A 21,336-nucleotide genomic window follows, 5' to 3' on the forward strand; every position below is an offset into this window, starting at 1 on the left:
AAAAAAAAGACATTTCTTTGTGATATTTGATCAACATCTCATAATAGTTTAGATACTTGATGTTTTACTCTTATTTTTTTTACTTAAGATATATACATGTCTTAATATTTCAATCCTTATGAAGGCTGACTGTTTATGGAAATTTTTTTTTCGTTTTTATTTATTTCTTTTGGGTATATATGATTGTAGAGCTGATAAGCTGACTTGTTATGAAACTCTGGACAATTTTTTTCAACCATCTACGAGAGTTTGGTGCTGATGTTAACCTTCTGAAATGACCCATCTCTGTAACTGCTCCGATGGTTGTCTGGATTATAGTTACAGATTAATTGAATGCTTCTGAATGGTTGTAAAGAATCTATTTTGGGTTCCATTGGATGGTTGTAAAGAATTTATTTGCAGTTTTATTGAATGATTGTAAAAAATTTGGTTATACTTTTATTGAATGTTTGGAAAGAATTTGGTTTCAATTTTAATCAATGCTTGACAAGAATTTGAATGAGTGGTATACATACTTGATATTACTTTTGTATTCATAAACATAGCTAGCTAAGTGCTGTAAACATTGCTTGTCGTCGGGTCTCATAACTTCATTATCATGGCCTAAAATTTCATATTTTTGGGGGAGAGAAAAAAAGGGTCCTCAGCTTCAGACTCATCTAGCCTTAGACCACTTATGTCTAAAATTTCATATTTTTGTTTGTCGTAGACCACTTATTTCTAATCTTGTACATCTCATTTAACCACACATTGTCCTGTAGATTACCTGTCTCAATCATCACCTCCCATGTATCATCAAAGTCCTCTTCAGACTCGCATTTGCTCAAACATTTATAAAAAAGATCACTGACTATCTTATTTATCGCTCTGATTGAATTTTTATAGGCAATTTCTTTTATATGTGCCACTGACATAATCTATGTCTTGTATTTGACAAAATCTCTGCGATGACTCTACCCATTGTCTGGTCCTGATCAGTAGAGATTGTTATTGGATTGTTATCACCCATGATACGGATAAAAATTTTAAAATGTCATTTAAACGAGTCCACCGTCTCCTCTAACAAGAATCCGACTCCAAAGAGAACATTCTGTCAATTGTGGTTAACATCAATAATAGGAGCACATCATAAGGTATATTTATTTAATATATAACTCGTATAAAAAAATAATGACATCTCTAAAGCAGTCATAATTAAGCTTGGATGTCCTTTCGCTAAAAAAAAAACTCATAAGCCCACCACTCATCAGTTTCAAAATCCCATTTTTGGCTAGAAAGTTAAACGCGGCTTTAGGTCTTATCCCTGATAGTGTCATCGATCTAAGCACATCTGTATTGATTTCATTTATCTTTCTGCTGGAACGCAACATGTGCTTATCATCAGGGTTCACTAATGAGTGGTTATGAGATTCAATAAAATTTTTAACTGTCTAATTGCTTTCCTCTTCAACTGCGTATTGAATCATTGCAGGGCAACCACTTCTTGTGTGCTCTTTTGTATTTAACAGTTTATGGGATCTTCAGCTTTTTCTTGAAACCTGCTTTTTCACATACAAAATCATTCGTCTTAATATTCCTGGAGTTAGGCCAAAACGTAGTGTGTTCTTTACGAACACTAAATCTAATATGATGAACGTAAGCACAATATACTACATAAGCTTCTTTCTCTTTGTGGACCATCGTTTGAAGTAATATGTTTGTTTTTTGCTCGGTACAGATAGCTTCACTCTCACCAAACTGCACAGAAGAGAATAAAATGTTAAACTCAATAAACAACTCAAAAAATAACCCTAAACCCTCATATGTTTCTTCCATAATAAGGATTCATTAGTTTTAGAAAAACAGTCAAGCTAAATATCTTACATTAAACCCTAAAAATCACAGCTCAACAAATAACCCTAAAACCATACATCTCCACAAACATGCACCTCCAAAAACTTAACTATTTTTTATTAGCTTTTGAGCTGTGATTATTGGGGTTTAATGTAGGATATTTACTTCATTTTTTTATAAAACCTTAAAACCATGCACCCAAACATAGCTCAACAAACACACACCTCCAAAAATACGGCTAGATCCTAAAAATAAGATCTTAACAACAAACAACATTATTATAACAACTGAAGCAATGCCTCCCAAAAAAAAAAAAATCTCTAAACACACCTCCACTTTAACGTCCACTTCTTCTCTCTTGGCAGGATAACTCTCTTCTTCTCCTTCCGCTTCGTATATAAAATGACAGTTTGTATTTCTGTAGTCTATCTTGAACTTTAACAGGTCCAGCTGCCGCAGGCGGAGAAGATTATGTCGAAAAATAGAGAATATGACCAATAAAACAGTAAACCGTAGCTACTTAAATACCATGATTTGCGTGCGCTCCAATTTTAATCTTGTACATCACAATTACACTCAAGTTACACGCGCGGCTCCAATGCGACGAGCTTAATAGTCCGTCACGTCGCAGTTACACGAAGGGTATACTCTCGGTTCCATGAGGGTTACACACGCAGTTCCAATGCGACAAGTTTAATAGTCTGTTACATCGCAGTTACAATCGAGTTACACGAAGGGTATACTATCGGTTCCGCAGCGATGAGGTTATAGGGAAGTTACACTCAGATCATACGCTGCATGAGTGGGGAAAGTTACACTTGGGTTACAACGAAATTACAAGCGCGTTACTGGAGGCCGACCGCAGGAGGTATTGCATGGGTACAGCGGGGTTACAATCGAGTTAACGTCGCGGGCCAGGTCGACTGGTCACGCGCAACAAAACACCTATTTCATTTATAGGTTACAAGAGGTGGGACCGCCAATGCATAAGCGGCCTCCTCTTATTTGCTATCGTACGTAGTGCTGCGTACGTCTTACATACGCAAATTTTTCTCCTCCCAGCAAGACCACAACTCTCCATATTCCTACCTGTAGGCCGCCACTGCCGCTTCCCTACAGGCTGCAACCACCGCTTCTTTACAAACCGCAACTATCGCTGCCTCTTCTCATCTCTTCCAGTTGCTTCTCAGTCATCCTGCCCGCTGCCCCTACTTCTCTAGAGCAGCTGTTCGATGCCGATACTGTCGCTAATCTGCCGTCCTACTTTGTTCATAGCATCCCCCACCTCTTTGGTCTTCATCGCAGCTGCCAATCTAGCCTCCGACGACGTTCCTGCTTTTCTCCATCTGCGGTTCGATGTCTTTACTATAATGATCTGCTGTCCTACTTCTTCCACAACTGCCCACCAACTCTCCAACCTTCACTGCAGTCGCCAATCCAACCTCCTCTCACCGGACTCCTTCATCAAGCGTGTTGTGTCTTCTTTATGAAGTCGTTAGTTGTAATCATTTGTTTCGTGCTTTGGATTTGTGTGTTATCTTTCGTTATTCTTAGTCTTCATTGTAACCGTGTTTTAAATCAGTAATAGAATTGTGTCTTGCGTCGTGGTTTTGATTAACTCCAGTATCATTTGGTATCAGTGCTAGCCCAAGCCTAGTCCCATTCTAGGGTTTCTACCATTCACCTCTACCCAATCCACCACACCATTTTTATTTTTTATTTTTTTGCTTTTGTTTTTTTTTCTATTTTTTCTTTGTTCATCCTTTTCTTTTATTCCACAGATCTCAACCGTCAAACATGCCGCCAAGGAGAAATATGTCTGATTCTACCCCGTAAGAGATACAACGAGAACTTCATCGCCTCCATCAAAGAATTGCAGAGATTGAAGAGATGACATAGAAAGAAGCTACATACGATTGAGACATGGAGAGTCGAAGGGGAGAGAGAGAAGAGGATCTGAGTCCCTTCCATAGGGATAATTTCAGCGATGAAGAAGATAGGCTATGATGCTTTAGAATCCAATATCAGGGAAGGTTTAAAGAGGGATACCTGTGTCCCTCCCATAGGGAAACTTTCCGATAAGAGATGTCTTTTGGAGGGCAGCAAGTTCACTGGATCAGGGTAGATGTGCCCGAGTTTGTGGGGGCATGAATCTGGATGAATTTATTGAATGACTACAGGTAGTTGAGCGGATCTTGAATACAAAGAGGCATCCAAAGAGAGGCGGGTCAAATTAGCTGCTGTCAAGTTTAAGAAAAGTGCCTCCCTGTGTTGAGAGAACATACAACGACAGAGGAGGCGAGAAGACAGCTAAAACATTACCAGATAGGAGAAGATGAAGAAAACCACCACCACCACCACCACCACCACCACCACCACCAACAACAACAACAAAACCTTTATCCCACTAAGTGGGGTCGACTATATGAATCCTTTTTCTCCATTGATTTCTGTTTAGTGTCGTATTTTCATTTAATTCTAATAAATTAAGATAATTTTTTATACAATATGCCTAAATCTTTCTAAGCCTTCCTAAGTTGAATCTAAAACATCTACTCTCCTAATCAGATCATCAGACGGTCAACATTTAATGTGATCAAACTATCTAAGGCGACTCTAATTTTGTCTGTCATTGGAGCTACACCAACCCTATCACAAATATATTTCACGTTTTGTGTCTAAGTGTGAAGCCACTCATCCACCTAATCAGTCTCATCTCGGCAACACTTAACTTAGTTTTATGCTTCTTTTTTAAAGGCCAACATTCAATGCCATAGAGCATTGCAAAACACCACCATCTTATAAAATTTTCTTTTCAGTATAAGCGATACTTTTCTGTCACACAATAGGCCCAAAGCATTTCTCCATTTCAACCAACCAACTTGAATTCTACTAATAACATCCCCATCAATATCACCATCACTTTGAACAATAGACCCGAGATATCTAAAACATTCACACATTTTAATAATTTGATCACCCATAGTTACATTTCTATCAGTAGAGCTACTACTACTAAAATTACATTCAACGTATTCAATTTTAGTTCGATTCAAACAAAGACCTTTAGACTTCAAGGTAGACATCCATAATTCAAGTTTTTTCTCTCGTTTTATCCACGAAAAGGATATCATTAGTAAAAAACATACACCAAGGTACATCCTCTTGTAAGTGTCCAGTAAGACCATCCATAACTAAAACAAAAAAAATGTGAGCATAAATTCGATCCTTGATATAAACCATAAAAATAGGAAAATACTTGGTCAATCCTCCTCCTGTTCGAACACAAGTAACTACTCTAGTATACATATCTTTAATGACTTGAACATAAGTCATTCCAACACCCTTTTTCTCTAGAATTATTCAAAGGACTTCTCTTGGAACCTTATTGTAATTTTTTTCAAAATCAACAAAAATCATACGAAAATCATTCTTATTCTCTTTGTACTTCTCCATCAAACCTCTCATCAAACATATGACTTCCATAGTAGACCTGCTCGATATAAACTCAAACTGATTATGAGAAATTTTTGTATTAGGTTTTAACCTATGTTCAATTACCCTATCCCATAATTTTAAAGTATGACACATCAACTTAATTCCTCTATAATTAGCACACTTTTGTGTGTCCCCTTTATTCTTATAAGTAGGGGTCAAAATACTCCTCCACCACTCCTTAGGCATCTTTTTAGTTTTTAAAATAATATTAAAGAGTTGAGTAAGCCAAAAAACCCAAATCTCCTAAATATTTCCCCATTTCAATTGGGATATGATAAGGTCCTACAGACTTTCCACCATTGATTTTTCTTAAAGCCTTCTCAACTTCTTTTTTACTAATGCGGCATTAAAAATGAAATATTTAATTATTATTAATGATATTAAGATCACTAAGGTCGATCGTATTTTCTATAATTTCCTTAAAAAGTTTATCAAAATAAGTCGCCCACCTATTTTGAATATTTTTTTTAAGAAAAATACTTTTTTGATTTTATCTTTAATACACTTTACTTGAGTTAAATCTTTACTTTTCCTTTCTCTTTGTTTGGCTAGTTTATACACATATTTTTTACTCTCTTTAATATCTAATCTATTACAAAAATCACTACAAACAAAATTTTTAGCGTCATGAATTATTCTCTTAGATTCCCTATGGATTACCTTATATTTTTCTCAATTCTCTAAGCTTTTACATTTGAACTAATTTTATAAAGAAATTTCCTATATTTCATTTTTCCTTGCATATTATTATTGCAGCACAAACTATTTTTATTTATAAAAAATTTTTCTTTTGATTTTCTAAGCACATCTTTTACCACTTGTTTAATAGTGTTTGTTACTTTATCCCACATAGAATTTGCTTCTTCATGAACATCCCGTATCTTAAAATTTTAAAATTTACTCATAAAAATAATTTTATTTGTGCTTTTAAGTTCCTTCATCTAATTTTATGAGAATGTTTCATTGTATTTTTTTATCTTCCAACTCTTCCTAAAATCTAGAACTAATAATCAATGTTGAGTACTTAAATCCTCCCTTGGAGTTGCGTTACAATTTTTACATTCTTGATGATATCTTTTCTCATAAGAAAATAATCAATTTGTAATTTATTAGATCCATTCTTATAAGTAATAATATGCTTATCTTTTTTCTTAAATAAAATATTAGAAATAACAAAATCATAGTTAAATTAAAATCCAATATGATTTTACCTTTTTCATTAATTATTTCAAAATTGTAGTCACTATGAATATTTCTAAAATTTTCTACTATTCTACCAATATACCCATTTAAATCTCCTTCAATAAAAATTATTATTTCAAGAGATATCATTTGTATTATTTCTTCTAAATCATTCTAAAATTTTTCTTTTAAATCTATATTTAAACCTACTTGAGGAGCATAACCCCTTATAACGTTAAAAATCTTAGTATCAATAATAATTTTTAGGGCTATAATTTTATCTTCAATTGTATTAATTTTACAATATTATTTTTAAAACTATCATCTATAGTTACACCATCATTTCTAATGCGTTTTCTACATGAATACCAAACTTTATAACTTAACTTATCAATCTTCTTAGTATTTTCTTCAACTCATTTAGTTTTTTGAATATATAAGATATTTATCTTCCTATGAACCATAATATCTTATGCCCTCTCACACGACCAACTGGCAAGACAAAAAAATTCAATCATAAATTACCAAGAAATAAATATTTGTAAGGCTTGTATCTTTTAATTCTTTTTTTTGTTTTTTTTTGAAAAAAATGTTTTTTATATATGATTTCGTAGAAAAATTGGATAGCAAAGAAATGATGAAAACATGCAGCCATTTTATTTTTAGTAATAATTTGAAATGATAATTCAGTTTTTATAGTAGTTTGCTAAAATAAATAAAATGCACTTTGTAATTAGCAAACTATAAAACTACTTTTAAGTAAAAAAAAAAAATTAAAAAGTTGATAATTTTGGATGTTTATGTTTTACTAAAATAAAATTACAGTTATTTCAATTAAAATTTAAACTAAAGTTGTGGTACATAAGTTAAGAGGATTTTTTCAGGTCTTTCTGTGAAATTCGATATATGTTACAATCTTACAACGGTGAATGCAGGGAAGTGGAGGATTTTGCCCGAAGGTTGAATTCTAATTGGCTATCGTTAAGTCAAGAAAGAAGGCTTGTTCCAAATATAAAGAATGGCAATGGATTGCTCCCTAGATATGAAGGTTAGATTACTATTGATTCTGTGAATATCATTGCCGTTGGATGGTTACCATGCAAATGCTTTTATATATAATCTTTAGTATTGCTTCCATATAGTCTTCTCATAAATAACTATTTTATCTGTTCATTTTTCTTTCAATTTCCGTTTTATAAATAAAAAATAAAAAATAAAAACCAAAAAGTGATCTAAAAAAAAATTTAAAAGCTTTTTTCAAATTATAATTAAAATTATATTAAAACATTGTAATTGAAGTGCTGCTAAAATTTTTCTTGAAGTTATAGTTGTTGAATTATGCAATAGTTAGTTTTGATCCACAAGTCAACAAAGAAATGCAAATGAAGCTGGCCAACATTTAAACACTCGAACATCCAACCTTTTAGCCATTATCCTATGCATATGGGAATTTTTGGAGTTATCTATTCGAGACAATGCACCTTGAATGGAAAGCACAGTATCATGTTAAAAAATATTACTGATATATTATTAATCTGAGAACTTCTGCTTTTTAATGTCAGGACAAACCCTATTTGAGGTGCTTTAGGCTTTACATTTAATCATCAAGGGCATTTATATTGAAATAGATGAAAAGCAGGGCCTCATGTAAAAGAAATAACAAATCCCTAACAAAGTACTGGTAAATTTGATGATAGATCATATTAGCTCTGAAAAAAAAAAACTCATATTTATTACAAAATTTAAATTTAAAAATTCGTCTATATCAATTCCTCCGACAACAAACTGCTCTATCCCTGAGAATGGTAGTTAATACAATTGAAGTTAACATCCATTTACGAATCATTGAAAAATTGGAAGTTGTTCCATGCAAGAACACGTATGAAGTGGTCTCGAGGTAACATTAACAAACATATCTTGAAATAGCAATATAAGGATCAACGCTTGGGTTGATTTGTAATAGAAAGTCAAATCTTGATTTGAATTTGATTTTTTTAAAAGAAGTTGATTTATATCTCTTGAGCAAAAGAAGATGGCTGTTTTGTAGAAGATGGATGCTAGTGCCGTATATAAGATTGATAAACATATATAAAAAGGATTGATTAAAGTAACAAGCTAAGCTATGCTAATGCTTGAACAGAGTGATTGCCTTGAAAGGGTATTGAAGTCTCACAATTGATTAAGGATAAAAATATCAAAGTAGATGAAGAGTAGGGGATTTTACATTTGTAATAAGGTTTTTACCTTGTGTTGTTGTAATCTCCTATTTGAATTCAACAATAATATTTATTTTATATTGGTGTTTGATGAAGGCACAACATGAGCTTGTCCCTTTGGTTTCTTCCAAAGTGGAAATTGAACACTGCGAACAAGAAAATCACATAAATGTCTTTTTCTTTTTAATCCATCTTTGAAAAATTACGAAAATAGCAATGTTTTGGGTGCTATATATATGCAAATGCACCCCTCGCTCTCCACCCCACCCCGCCTCCAACAGTTTTAATTTGTCAAAATTTTCAGAGTAAGATTATTTTTGTTTAACTCTAATGATGTATCATTTTCCTTTGTTTAGGAACATGCCCTATCCCATAGTTTTGTAAACGTTGTTTTTTATATGGAGGATTTGAACCTAGCACTTGAAAGGGTCTGTTGTCCTTCCATTGAAGATGCCTGTATTTTATATTTTCTTTCAAATAAACATAAAATTTTGTGGATTCGATTTACTATCTTGCGTTCTTACTTTCAGAACTCAGGAGACAATTTATTTTGTTTTTTCTTTTTTTTCCTTCCAGTGTATTTATGTCTAATTTGTTTGTAAATATTGAAATGACTTTTAAAGAGTAGAAGACGTAACATATTTTTTGAGACTTAGATTGATTATTATAAATTTAGAATTCTTGTAAAGAGTGGAATAGAAAAGCAAATGCTAAAACTTCTGATAATGCATATAATAAGGTTAGGAAGTAGAAAATTAGAGATGTATACAATAATAACTAAAATAAGGGATAAGTGCTGAGAGAATTATATCAAGTTAAGAGAAATTGGAAGTGAATATAATATGTTTTTAGTCAAAGATGTTAAGTCCTCAACAAGATTTGATCTTTGCTACCAGGCATTGCCCTCCTTTTTTTGAAAAAATGATGTCCCCTCTATCTTGCTCTTTTTGCAGGATGTTTAATAGGTAAGCTGAAGCCAATTATGATTCTAAACTTATTATCTTGACTCTTTTGACTTTTTCCTTTTATAGAAGAACTAAATTTATAGCCTAACTCTACTTTTTTAGGTCAGGAAGAATAAATGAAATTAAACATCCATGTTGTCTTGAGTGCCACTTCATTAGTGGGACCTTGTAGGTGGTTTCTAAACTAGGCAATCATAATAATAGCCATTGTATATGTAATTTGTTCTATTATCATTTCTTTTACTATGGACAAAATTGTCTTTTTTAGAATTTCCTTCTTAGCTGAAAGAAAAATCAATATTTTAATATTTCTTTCCTTTTATTAACAGTCCTTATCACATTAATAAATGAATTGATCATTTGTATTGAATCTCTGAGACTTATCATTTAAATATTAATTAAAAAAAACTTTTTTTTGTTCTTCTGCATATTTAATATATTTCTAACTGTCTGCTGCTGTTTACTGACTAATTTTAAATAATTTCTACGTTTGATCAGGGAAATAGAGACCACCATACGAAGTTGTGAGGAAATAGCACTCTATACGAGATACATATATGGCTTTTGCCCTTTATTCCTTCAGTTCTATTGGGTGAGATCCATATGCTTCTTCTTCAGACCTGGGAGCATAAATTTTTTACTGTTGCGATAATTTTGGCGATCCTGGAGTCAAACCAAATAGAGCCCATGAGTCCATAATCCTCGTCGAAAATCATTTCTTTGATTTTTTTGTTTTTTGGTGCCGTGAATAATTGCAGACTAACATTTTATCACCATGAAAAGCTCAAGATTGGTTGAGTCACTTGTTTTACAAATTTCAATTTTATAATTGGTTTTCAATGTTGACTTTTTTGTGTTGGTTATAGGAAGTTCCTATGATATGGTTGCGAGCTGACCTGTGTTACCCTCGGAGCAAACCGTGTAAAAGACTTGTTCAAGTTTGTTGCATTATTATTCTTTTTTATTTATAATTTTTATTATTGTTATATTTGTGATTTAATTTTAGGATTAAATCGATCAATTTATGTTGGCTTATGTCTAGTTTGACTGCAAATTGTTCAAAATCTTGCTAAGTTTTGGATTCTCTTCTGTTATTGTAATAGTTGGAAAGTGTAAAGTGATCAATCTCTCTCTAATTATTATAATAATTGGAGAGTATGAAGTGATCAATCTCTGTTATTTGAAAATCACTTGGGGTTATTTGATATGCTGAAAAAAGAATGCTGAGTAAAATGAATGTAGTATGATTATAATATAATATATAATCAACAGTGCTTTTACTTTTTTGCATTTCTTTTCTATTAGCTAATGCAGCAAATGCTGTAGGCTCTTATTTATTTCTTGATTTATTAAATCCCCTCCATTCAATGATTGAATGGCCAGGGTTCATTACTTTTACCTCTCCAGTCATCCTTGATGTCTTTGATTAAAAATTAAATTTTCTCCTGTGCAGAAAATATAGAACATATGTTGGTTGGGCAACACCTACATGATGAAAGGTCTGATGGATACAAGTAAGAGGTAATCAATATATATATAATTGGTAGAGCTAATCATTCAACGAATCAGCCATTTTTCAAAGTTTACCATTCAAAATTTTATTGACTTATTTTCTAAATTCAAGCACCAAAATAGTTCTAAGCCTACATAGATTTTGTTCATTTTCGTTTGTACCTTACTAGTAATTCCTAGTCATAGTTGCTGAGCTATATGCCTCCTCCAGATCAGGTTTGGCCAAAAAAATACTACTACAAATTTTACCTAAATTAGTCCCATGCTCATATGTAATAAAAATACATCAATTTTCAGCATTGAGATCAAAGGTGATGATAAAAGCCCATTTTTTGTTGAGCAAATATGTGAAGTTTAATAACAATGCAAATGCATACATCAATATCTTCACAAGATTAAAAACCATGAAGAGGAGGGAGCTAAAACTCCTCAACCACTAAGCCGCGCGCCAGTCGAACGAATGTAAGATGTTAGAGAATCAATAACAGAAAGAATCACATGATTCATGCCGGTTTCACCAATTTTCTCTATCCGCCACACATCAATTAGAGCTCTTTATTGATCATCATTTTTGGTTGTTCTAGCATTTAGTGTGCCATCAATCATACTATGCACAAAGATTCACCTCCTGTAGAAAGGCTTCAGTAACTCTGCGGTAACCTGGGACAAAGGTAATGGAAGGAAGATATAAGTTAGTTTCTAAGTTTTTCTGGCAAGAGAGAATGAATTATCCCAAGAAAAATATTTGCTGGGTATTAAGTCCTCATTTGTAAACGTTTTATATTTTAAAGAAAATCTACATACATATCACACAATTCTTATATATTTACATATGTGACACCTAAAATTTGTAGTTTACACTAAATATCACATTGGTGTCAGAAACTTATGCATGAAAATATGCATTTCATTTTTAAATGAATAGTGATGATAATATTTTTGATGTGATGTTAAAGAAGTAAGTGGTAATTATGAGGTATGTATGTGAATGCCAATTTGGAATAAATACATAAGAATTATGAGGTGTATATGTGAATGCCAATTTGGAATAAAAATAAATAAATAAATCTACTTACCACCACGGAAATTGACTGCAATCAATTCCACCTTGCTGCAACTTTTGGTATAGCTTCCCTGCCCTCTTTCCTATCATCAAAAAACATCTTTCTATCACCTTCAATCTGATATGTTTCATGTCCTTTCCCAGCAACAACCTATCAAATTTATACGCCAAGTTACACTTTGAATTCGGCATCACAAAGAGCTTTGCAGAGTATATTTCTTGTCCAGAAAACGGTGAACATAAAAAACAAAAGAAGTATATTCTAATTGGAACCACGACATTTGCTGAATATGAAATAAGCATAAAAAATCAATCTGATTCCCATAACACAAAGATAAGGAACTTACAACTATATCTTTCTCCTTTCCCATGGCAATGGCAGCTCTCAGAGCCACTCTTCTGTTCTCATGAACAAAAATTCTGTGATTGTTAGGAAGGGGAGGATAGCAATCACTCTCACCGATTTGTAGATAATCGTTTATCGTCCAACCAACACCATCCAACATATCATCTAAGATATCCACTGTGAAAACACAAAGCATTTTGAGAAACTCGTGCAGTTTAGTTGTTCATCAGTTAAAGGCTGAAAATTTTGTCTTGATTCAATGTGATCAGAACGAATGAATTAAACAACGGCTCGCACTACAACTAGGGCGGGCGGTCATCTCACTTACTAGATAAGGGACGTTGTGCCTCACAAACCACTTTTGATTTGAAGAAACAAAATACTCACTCGGATCTTCGTTCCTTGGATTGTCTGATGTAAGAATAACCAGATCACTCTTTTCAGCTGCAATTTTAGTCATCAAAGGTCGCTTTCCCTCATCTCTTTCTCCACCACATCCAAATACTGCACAAAATGACAAGAAATTTTTTTTTAAAACATATACTATTCCACATTACTTGAACGCAAATACAAAATTTTAAGCTTGCTTTTCGTTTTTTTTTTCACTTTTTCTTTAACCATAGCTAAGTATAACTTAATTGTCTTTGTCAAAATTTATTGCAATTCAGTATTTTAGGACATAACCACACTGAATAAATGGATTTCCATTTGGATTTATTAAGTGGCACAAACCCGTATATGTGATGGTTAATGGATCCATCATTCTTTCAAGGAGATTTAAGTGTAAAAAGCTAGAAAACAATATAGGAGTTACACTCTACAAAACACCTTAAAAAACACTAAAATTGATTTAATATTTCACACACAAAATGAATACAAATGAAATCATGCAAGAAATTTGTACTGTTCACATGATTCTAAAGCTAAACTAGTTGCCTAGTTCATCTTTTCAAAACATTGATCATTTCAGAATTTTCATTTGTTTAATATCCAGATCACTCCCAATTGGTCCATTATGAAATGGAAAATTGAAATCCATATGCCAAGTAATTTATAACTAATTATTTTAGGAAGATTTACATGCATAACCACTCAATTCTTATGCATTTGCATATCTAACCCTTCATGAAAATAGTATTATTCTTTATGCCATATGAAAGATTTGGATGTTATAAATGCAAAAAAGTGAATTTTATATGTAAATACATAGGAATTGGGTGGTATGCATGTATAAGCCCCATCATTTTATACTTGCATCATCATAAAAATAAAAACACTTAAAAAAGAGATGAGTTTTAGGGGGAAAAAAAACAGGAAATCTTCATACCAGTAATAATTCGCTTCGACCCAAGTTCTCTCGCAGCATCCAACAGGCGCGACAAAGCATCTGGCGAGTGCGCGTAGTCGACGATCACCGGAAACCCTTGATTCTCATCAATCAACTCAAACCTTCCCGGAACCCCTTCCATCTGTTCTATCCCTCTCACAATAGCCTCTAATGGCACATCCACCGCTATCCCCACAGCAACAGCAGCAAGAATATTGTACACATTATACCTTCCAATTAATTTGGAGCAAATCTCCACCGTACCCTTCGGCGTGTCAGCCAAAATTCTGGTTCTAAACAATGATAGATCGAAGTTCAGCGGCCTCACATCGGCATCCTTGTTCTCCACTCCATAAGTCACCACTGGGACATCCGGATTCCCCTTAGATAAGAAGAAATAAGCGTTTGGGTCATCGAAATTCACAACTTTCCTGTGTTTTGCTGGATCGATCATTCTATCAAACAAAATTCCCTTGCTCTTTCTGTACTCATCTACGGTTCCATGGAAGTCGAGGTGATCTCTGGTGAAATTAGTGAACACTGCAACGTTAAAATCAATCTCGTCGCACCTTCCTAACACTAAACCATGAGAAGAAGCCTCCAAGACGACAGCATTAGCGCCATTGTTCACCATCTCTGCCATCAGCTTCTGCATCAGCAGAGCATTGGGAGTGGTGTTGGGAGCTTCAAGCCGTTGGTTGCCGTGAATGTAGTAAGCGATGGTGCCGAGCATCCCTATTCTGGACCCCATGGCTTCGTAGATGGATTTTATCAAATGGGTTGTGGTCGTCTTACCGTTTGTTCCCGTGACGGCGATTACGCAGAGCTTCTCCGAGGGGCGGCCGTAGTAAGATGCGGCGAGATTAGGGATTGACGAGAGGGTGCTCTCCACAGTGATGATTGCCGGGCACCCCACCGTCTCATCTCTGTCGAGTTCTCTTTCAGACAACACGGCCACTGCGCCGTTGTTGATGGCCTCCGATAAGTAAGCGTGGCCATCCGTTTTGGAGCCGAGACGGCAAATGAAGAGATCACCGGGAACCACCTCTCGGCAATCGTCCTGGATGCCGGTGATGCGGGTGTTGATATCGCCGGAGATGGATAGAGGGGTTATTTTGCTCTTTTGCAGGAGGTCGCGGAGGGTGACGGTGAGGATTTGTTCGTTGGGGAAGAGAGTGAGGTCATGGAGTACATTTGGGTTCTGTTGGATAGGGTTTTTGCTGCTGTGCCTGTTATCAAGCAGTGTGGGAATGGAAAGAGAGAGGGGAGATGGGGAGAAGCTGGCAGTGGGCTGGTTTTGTCCGGCGGACTCGGCGGCGGCGGCGTGGGGAGGAGGAACGAGGCGGCGGCGGATGGAAAGGGGAGGTTTGGAGAAGGAGAAGGATGCCAGGGAGACAGTTGGGATCGCCATGGATGAAGAGAGAGAGAGAGAGGAATGAAAGCGTTGTGGAGTGTCAGAGGTGAAGTTAGCAGAAGGTATTTATAATATTTCACACTTATGTGTTGAATTATTATTAGCTTTTTAGATATATAAATAATTATTTTAATTATTTTATTTAATAATTTGGGGGTCAACTTCTATACTAGTCACATTCTCTAATTCTTTCATAATGTCTTTAACCTTTGTGTTATGGATAGGATACTATTAAGAACTCTATATTGATCAATATCCAAGAATGTTGGAGGAGTGTCCATTAATAAGAACCTTTCAAAAGCATTAATAACACCATAGTGAGATTTGTAGCCTTAAGAGTAGGCTCATGTTCAATTTTTATATTAGGGGCATAAATTTGATAGTATGCGACTCCTTAATAAAAACCTTTAATAAAAACCTTCTACATAGAGGCAACAATCATGGTCTCTTGCAAATGCAAAGCAAATAAAATAGAGGTTTATGCACATTGCACATTGTTTATATTAATGAACAATGAAGAAGAAGAATGCGCACTACATTAGCTATATGGCCTATATCATCCATTATCAATGGTCCAAACACACCATGATGCACAACATGCGTCATAATGAAGCGTGGCAAATGAAACTCTTATTATATTATAGCCATTCACATTCGTGATGAATATTAGAGAGAAAAAAATTAAACGTATTTAGATGTAGGATTGTAATTGTGTTCGTTTTAGAGGGATGATAATTTAACTTGTTTACATAAAAACGATACGATTGAAACAAATATGTGTGTTTTCATTTCATTTGATGACTTGAAATATATTGGACTTTAAATTTTCAAGCCCTCGTTTTCAATCTTGTCAGCCGAGCAGATGAAGTCTTTCATTGCTAATTAATATTGATCAGAAATATATAAAAGTTGGAAAACTTTGACAATAATGGGGGCATGATTAGGTGTTGGTATGACAATAACTGTCTAGAAAATATAAGAACATTAAGGTAGTAGTTTAGAGATTCTAGAATCTTTCAAAGCTTCAAATCTATTCATGCTTCTCAAATAGTCAAAGCTGAATATATATATATATATATCCCCAACTCTCATATATATATATATATATATATATATAAAGTGTGGAGAGCTAAGGTCAAACATTTTTATGGTGCTAACTAAATCCTTATTTGGAACTATGTTGAGAATTTTCTTATAAGCATGCCAAAGTTTATCTTGCATAATCAAATAATATTTAATGATCTCACTCCTAAACTAACTTAATTGACCTACTTGAGTCATGGTGAACCATACAACTAATTGATTGTTATGGCTCAATAGCAGTATGATAGTGACCAGTAATAACAAAATTATCGACAGAAGAATGAGACACTATTGCACTTCTCTCAACATAAATTGAGCTAGAAGAAAATTTAATGGTCAAAACTTTTGAAATAAGAATTACATCACGCGTCATGTTTTTATGTCACCAAAAAAAAAAAAAAAGATATATTTAAGCGCTAGCTTGATATCAATTTGTTTAGCATAATGAGTGCGATATGGTGTTATTGATGATTTTTGAATTAAATGTTTAACCAAGTCACACTTATTTTCATAAAATGGAAGCATCAAAAGAAACTTTTTTATTCACATTCCTTAAAAGCATGAGATAAAGTAAAGAATATAAATAGCCCTTTATAACATTAAAATAACTCTAAAAATTTATCATCTACAAAACTAACACTCACGACGAACCAATGCATTTATGCATGTCAAGATCAAATAATTAACAATTTGGTAAAAATGAAAAACATAGATTGAGATTTTATAGTGAATTTTGGTATTTCAGAATTTAAAAAATAGATGAAGAGGGCTCCAAACTTGAAGATAGAAATGTTTCAAGTGCTATGTATTCAATTGCCCCCAAAGAACAGCAAAACAAACACCCGAATTCAAATGTTTCTCTTAATATAAATGTATATTTGCATTAGAGAAAGTGCTCCAGAGATTTCAACAGAGTACCATGGAAGGACACAGAATATTACTACATAGCAAATGTTACTTCAGCAAGGCATTAACATTGTTTTCATCATTTTATGCGTTTTAGGCCGCATATATTATATATACCGCGCATAAATATCCAACATTTTCGTACTTATTAATGGCATATTAGTTGAGGTTTATAATCTTTGAAAAGTCCGCTGTCAGGTCCCAGGGCTCAACCTTGGACAAGCAGTAGAAACTACCAAGCTGGAGTAAGGCATCGACAGAGGGAATTTCAGGTGGAGCGGTAAAATGCGTAGTGGTCGGAAAGAACAACGGCAAAAGCATTCTGTTGGGCTGATATTGACGCTGAGAGACGAAAGCTAGGAAAGCAAATGAGATTAGATGCCTCTGTAGTTCTAGCCATAAATGATGGATGCTAGGCACTGTGCGTATCGACCCATGCAGTGTTGTAGCTAACACGTTAGTGCAAAATTACTGATTATAATCGCATATATTACCCTTTGGGCTCACCTTCACCCACTATTAATATATATATATATATATATTTTTAATTCAGACGTAGATCCTTTTAAAAGGATGCTACCAAACACCACCTCGGAGTCTATAAAAATATTAATCTAATCCTCAAATTCTTTTAATATGGGTTAAAATAATCTTCCGAACTGGAATAGTTTACAGTAAATTTTTGAAGAAATTGGGAAATTTCTGTCAATGTTTTATTTCTTATTTTTTTATTTTTTATTTAAGAAGATTTGCATAGATACCACTCAATTCCTATGTATTTACATACCAAACATATAAACTTCAATTTTACACACATACCACTTTAGCATTGCATGAAAAGGTTCATTTCATTTTTTAAGTGTTAAAAATAAAAATATATTTATTTCACCGGATGGTATAAATGTAAAAAGTAAAATTTAGGTGTTGGTTATGTTAATGCATGGGAATTGGGTGGTATGCATGTAAATGCTAATAGTTGAAATTTGCATTATGGATGAATCTAGCAGTAGTCAAAGGCAAACTAAAATTGCATGTTGAGGTTTGTAATGAGGTAAATCTTATGTTTATTTTACTATTATTATTATTTGTGTCATATAATATGAAGAGCACTTCCTCCTTTACCAAGTGATTTTTTTGAACTATCTAACCGATATGCTTACCCTTGTCATGATCAAATTATTGAGAATTTGAAAAAAAATGAAAAATATGAGTTGGGGTTTTACCATGAATTTTGATATTTGAGTGAGAATTTGACGAGTGGATGATAAGGGATGGTTGATTTTTGGGGGTATGTATGTAATTGCCCAAATAAAGAAATGCCCACATTATGCAAAAATAAATAAATAAATAAATAATTAGTCAGAAAGTTGAAATAATTGTAAAATTAGAAAAGTGCCATAAGAGCATGAAGGCAGTCTCTGATCATTTTTGGCATCTCATCATATAAAACGAGAATAATTAATTGGCCACAGTTTCTTTGGTTGTGCCCAAAAAGCTTAACTCTTTCTTTTAATTATTGCAAAACATATAATTGACAAAAGTGGGGGAGGAATGGGATTGATAATAATATGAAATTTTCTTTAATTACCAAGTTAATCATTGAATTGTGTAAGCAAATTTCATGTCAAAGTGTACTACATGGTACATGTATAAAAGAGACCACCATAATGATATTTATTCTTTTTCCTTTTTTTTTTTTTTGCTATCAATAAAAAAGTCACATTCATTCTTTTTGTGAAATATGTTATGTGAGGTTTGTCATATGTAAAAAAATATGGAGTCTGGAGTCTGGACACAAAGCTACATCCAGATAACAGACGTGATACACATCGTGTCTATTGTCCGGACATAGCTTGCGTCCGGACTCCGGACGCAACATTTTTTTCGCACTTTATAGAATTCATAGGTACAAGCATGATGCCTCAACGTGATCTTAATGGTCTCCAATGAGGCGCTGTTATTGATCTCTTGTTTTAAATTCTATATTATGGCACCTAAACCATACAACCCAACCTCAACTCATCTCCCAAACTTGGATCTTGCTCCCTTTCGAGGATTGCGCTATCACGTGAAGTTTACTAATGTGAAACTAACTACATTGACGGAATAGGAGAACACTCTCAACTCTATCCCAAGATCAAAATATTAGACTAGTTGGGCCAAATCCCTGCCAAACATTTTTTATACTTTGGCTCAAGCCTAAACATTAACCTTACATCCTAATTGGGAAGCACAGCTCTTGTTAAGACTGCTTGGAGTTTAATACAACCATTTTAGATGATTCACTATTGGCCTAAAACTCTCCCTAGATCAACGAGCGACAAGTTGGCATAGTCTCAACCATTTCCCTTTGTGTAAGACTCTAGCCATCTCAATTGGTGCTATGCATCACCTTTCTTCCAAGCATCTCTATGAGCTCATATCCCAAGCCACTCTCACCACTACCATCTACTTCTCTAACTAGCTCCTTAGGACCCCTAAGCAAAGACCCTCACTAGCACCCCCATCAACTCTACCAGGCATCATCCCTATTAGTGCCATCTTAGGATCATCTCGAAGAACCCATCTCTTCGCAATGCCTAAAAAATTTCTAATATTACAAAATCAACTTTATCAACAGCTTTTGTGAGAACTCGTCCCTTCTTAGCATCTTATCCCAAGAACTCTCATCCATTCTCCACCACTAGTCAACACTTATACTCAAAAGTTTCCCTTCTCGAATACTCCTCTCAATGAGCACGCCATTCTAGGCGCATTGTTGTCATCCTCTCCCGAGAAGACGTCCTCAATAACATTATGATCTGTCTTCGGCCATCATCTCACCAACTAGGAGCCATCTCACCTTATCTATTCTGAACAACAACTCCTTCAGTTTGCACCAGCTCGCGTTGCCAAATTAGTAGATACTTTCTCGGTGTCCAGTACAGATTTCTCAATGAAATCTCTGTGTCCTCACTCCAATTTAGCTAACAACAGCTTGTTTATGTGCTAGTATCGGCTTCTCAGTGCCATCTCTTCTTTTTGGTCATTCATTGACAACTCTCAATTTTTACCTCACCATTATGAAAGTGTCAGGACTGATTTCCTGCAAATTAACAATGCTGACAACTGCCTAACTATGTAGACTTGATTGTGAATATTAGGGTCTAACACTATTTCTTCTTTTCAACCTTCAAACTAAATATTTTACATTGATTGACCAGCATATAACATTAAAGAAGTTCATAGACCTCCATTGTTTAGATCTCGGTCAACTAATAGAATGTACAAAAATAGAAGAATTCTACAGTAATTGAATGATATGGTACCTTTTGGCTTTTATTCGAGTTAATTTACTCTTCACCAATTGCCCAAAATAAAATATTAATCCTGAAGAAAGCTTTCTACTTAGGTAAATGCTATGCTGCAAAAATCATAGCTCAAAAAACAATCTTCATTAACATATATTTATAATGTTATTAATACAATTCTGATGACTGTTAACAACTTTATATTAATATTATTCTGGTGATTAATATATTTATGATGACTGTTTAACATATTTTTAATAACATGATACTAACGGCTACTAAATAATTTTTAAAAAAATAACCTTGCCTTAGAGCGGGATAACAAAACTTTTGATGCAATATAAGCACGAAGTCATGATTCTCCTATGGCCAACACCCTGAGCATAACGAAGCCTGCTGGGAAAGACAACAGCAAAAATGAGTGTGAGTGAAGAGTAGTATATGAAAAACATTCATGAGCAGTTCAAAGAAACATTTAGATATATTTCTCCCAAAAAAGAAAAAAAAAAGAAAAAATTGCATGCATACCAAACAATTCTTATGTATTGATATATCTACTACCGAAAATTTAATATTTACGTTTATAACACTTTGGTGTCACGACCTATGCATGAAAGGATATACTTTAATTTTAAAAAGATAGCGATGGTTATTTTTTATGTGGCGTTACAGATCTGAATGATATGCATATAAATATGAAT

The 21,336-nt window shown here is 33.9% G+C and overlaps 3 protein-coding genes across 9 annotated transcripts in view; 1 reads left to right on the forward strand and 2 right to left on the reverse strand.

Annotated features, from left to right (window-relative positions):
- The window catches only part of LOC110025161 (SKP1-like protein 21), a 44,559-nt gene extending 34,019 nt beyond the window's left edge, over window positions 1-10,540 (forward strand). For all 5 annotated transcript variants that reach the window (XM_020725464.1, XM_020725467.1, XM_020725468.1 and 2 more), the window contains 2 exons: window positions 7,449-7,561; window positions 10,193-10,540. In XM_020725464.1, coding sequence (XP_020581123.1) covers window positions 7,449-7,561; window positions 10,193-10,200 — 121 coding nt within the window. In that variant the 3' untranslated portion in view covers window positions 10,201-10,540. The remainder of the gene's footprint in view (window positions 1-7,448; window positions 7,562-10,192) is intronic.
- Window positions 10,541-11,518: 978 nt separating this feature from the next.
- Window positions 11,519-15,394, reverse strand: LOC110025164 (UDP-N-acetylmuramoyl-L-alanyl-D-glutamate--2,6-diaminopimelate ligase-like). The gene is made up of 5 exons (XM_020725473.1): window positions 13,943-15,394; window positions 13,003-13,119; window positions 12,617-12,792; window positions 12,283-12,420; window positions 11,519-11,866 (listed from the first exon to the last, which is right to left on the reverse strand). Exons 1-4 carry the CDS (start codon window positions 15,351-15,353, stop codon window positions 12,304-12,306), a joined length of 1,821 nt encoding a protein of 606 aa, XP_020581132.1. The 5' UTR covers window positions 15,354-15,394; the 3' UTR covers window positions 11,519-11,866; window positions 12,283-12,303.
- Window positions 15,395-20,882: 5,488 nt separating this feature from the next.
- The window catches only part of LOC110025123 (UDP-N-acetylmuramoyl-L-alanyl-D-glutamate--2,6-diaminopimelate ligase-like), a 37,392-nt gene continuing 36,938 nt past the window's right edge, over window positions 20,883-21,336 (reverse strand). For 2 of the 3 annotated variants that reach the window (XM_020725408.1, XM_020725409.1), the window contains one exon: window positions 20,883-21,031. In XM_020725408.1, the coding sequence (XP_020581067.1) occupies window positions 20,999-21,031 (33 nt within the window). In that variant the 3' untranslated portion in view covers window positions 20,883-20,998. The remainder of the gene's footprint in view (window positions 21,032-21,336) is intronic. The other variant, XM_020725411.1, reaches the window with a different exon arrangement.

Source organism: Phalaenopsis equestris, unplaced genomic scaffold (genome assembly GCF_001263595.1).
Source record: "Phalaenopsis equestris unplaced genomic scaffold, ASM126359v1 Scaffold000291, whole genome shotgun sequence".
In the NCBI taxonomy this organism is placed as follows: Eukaryota; Viridiplantae; Streptophyta; class Magnoliopsida; order Asparagales; family Orchidaceae; genus Phalaenopsis; species Phalaenopsis equestris.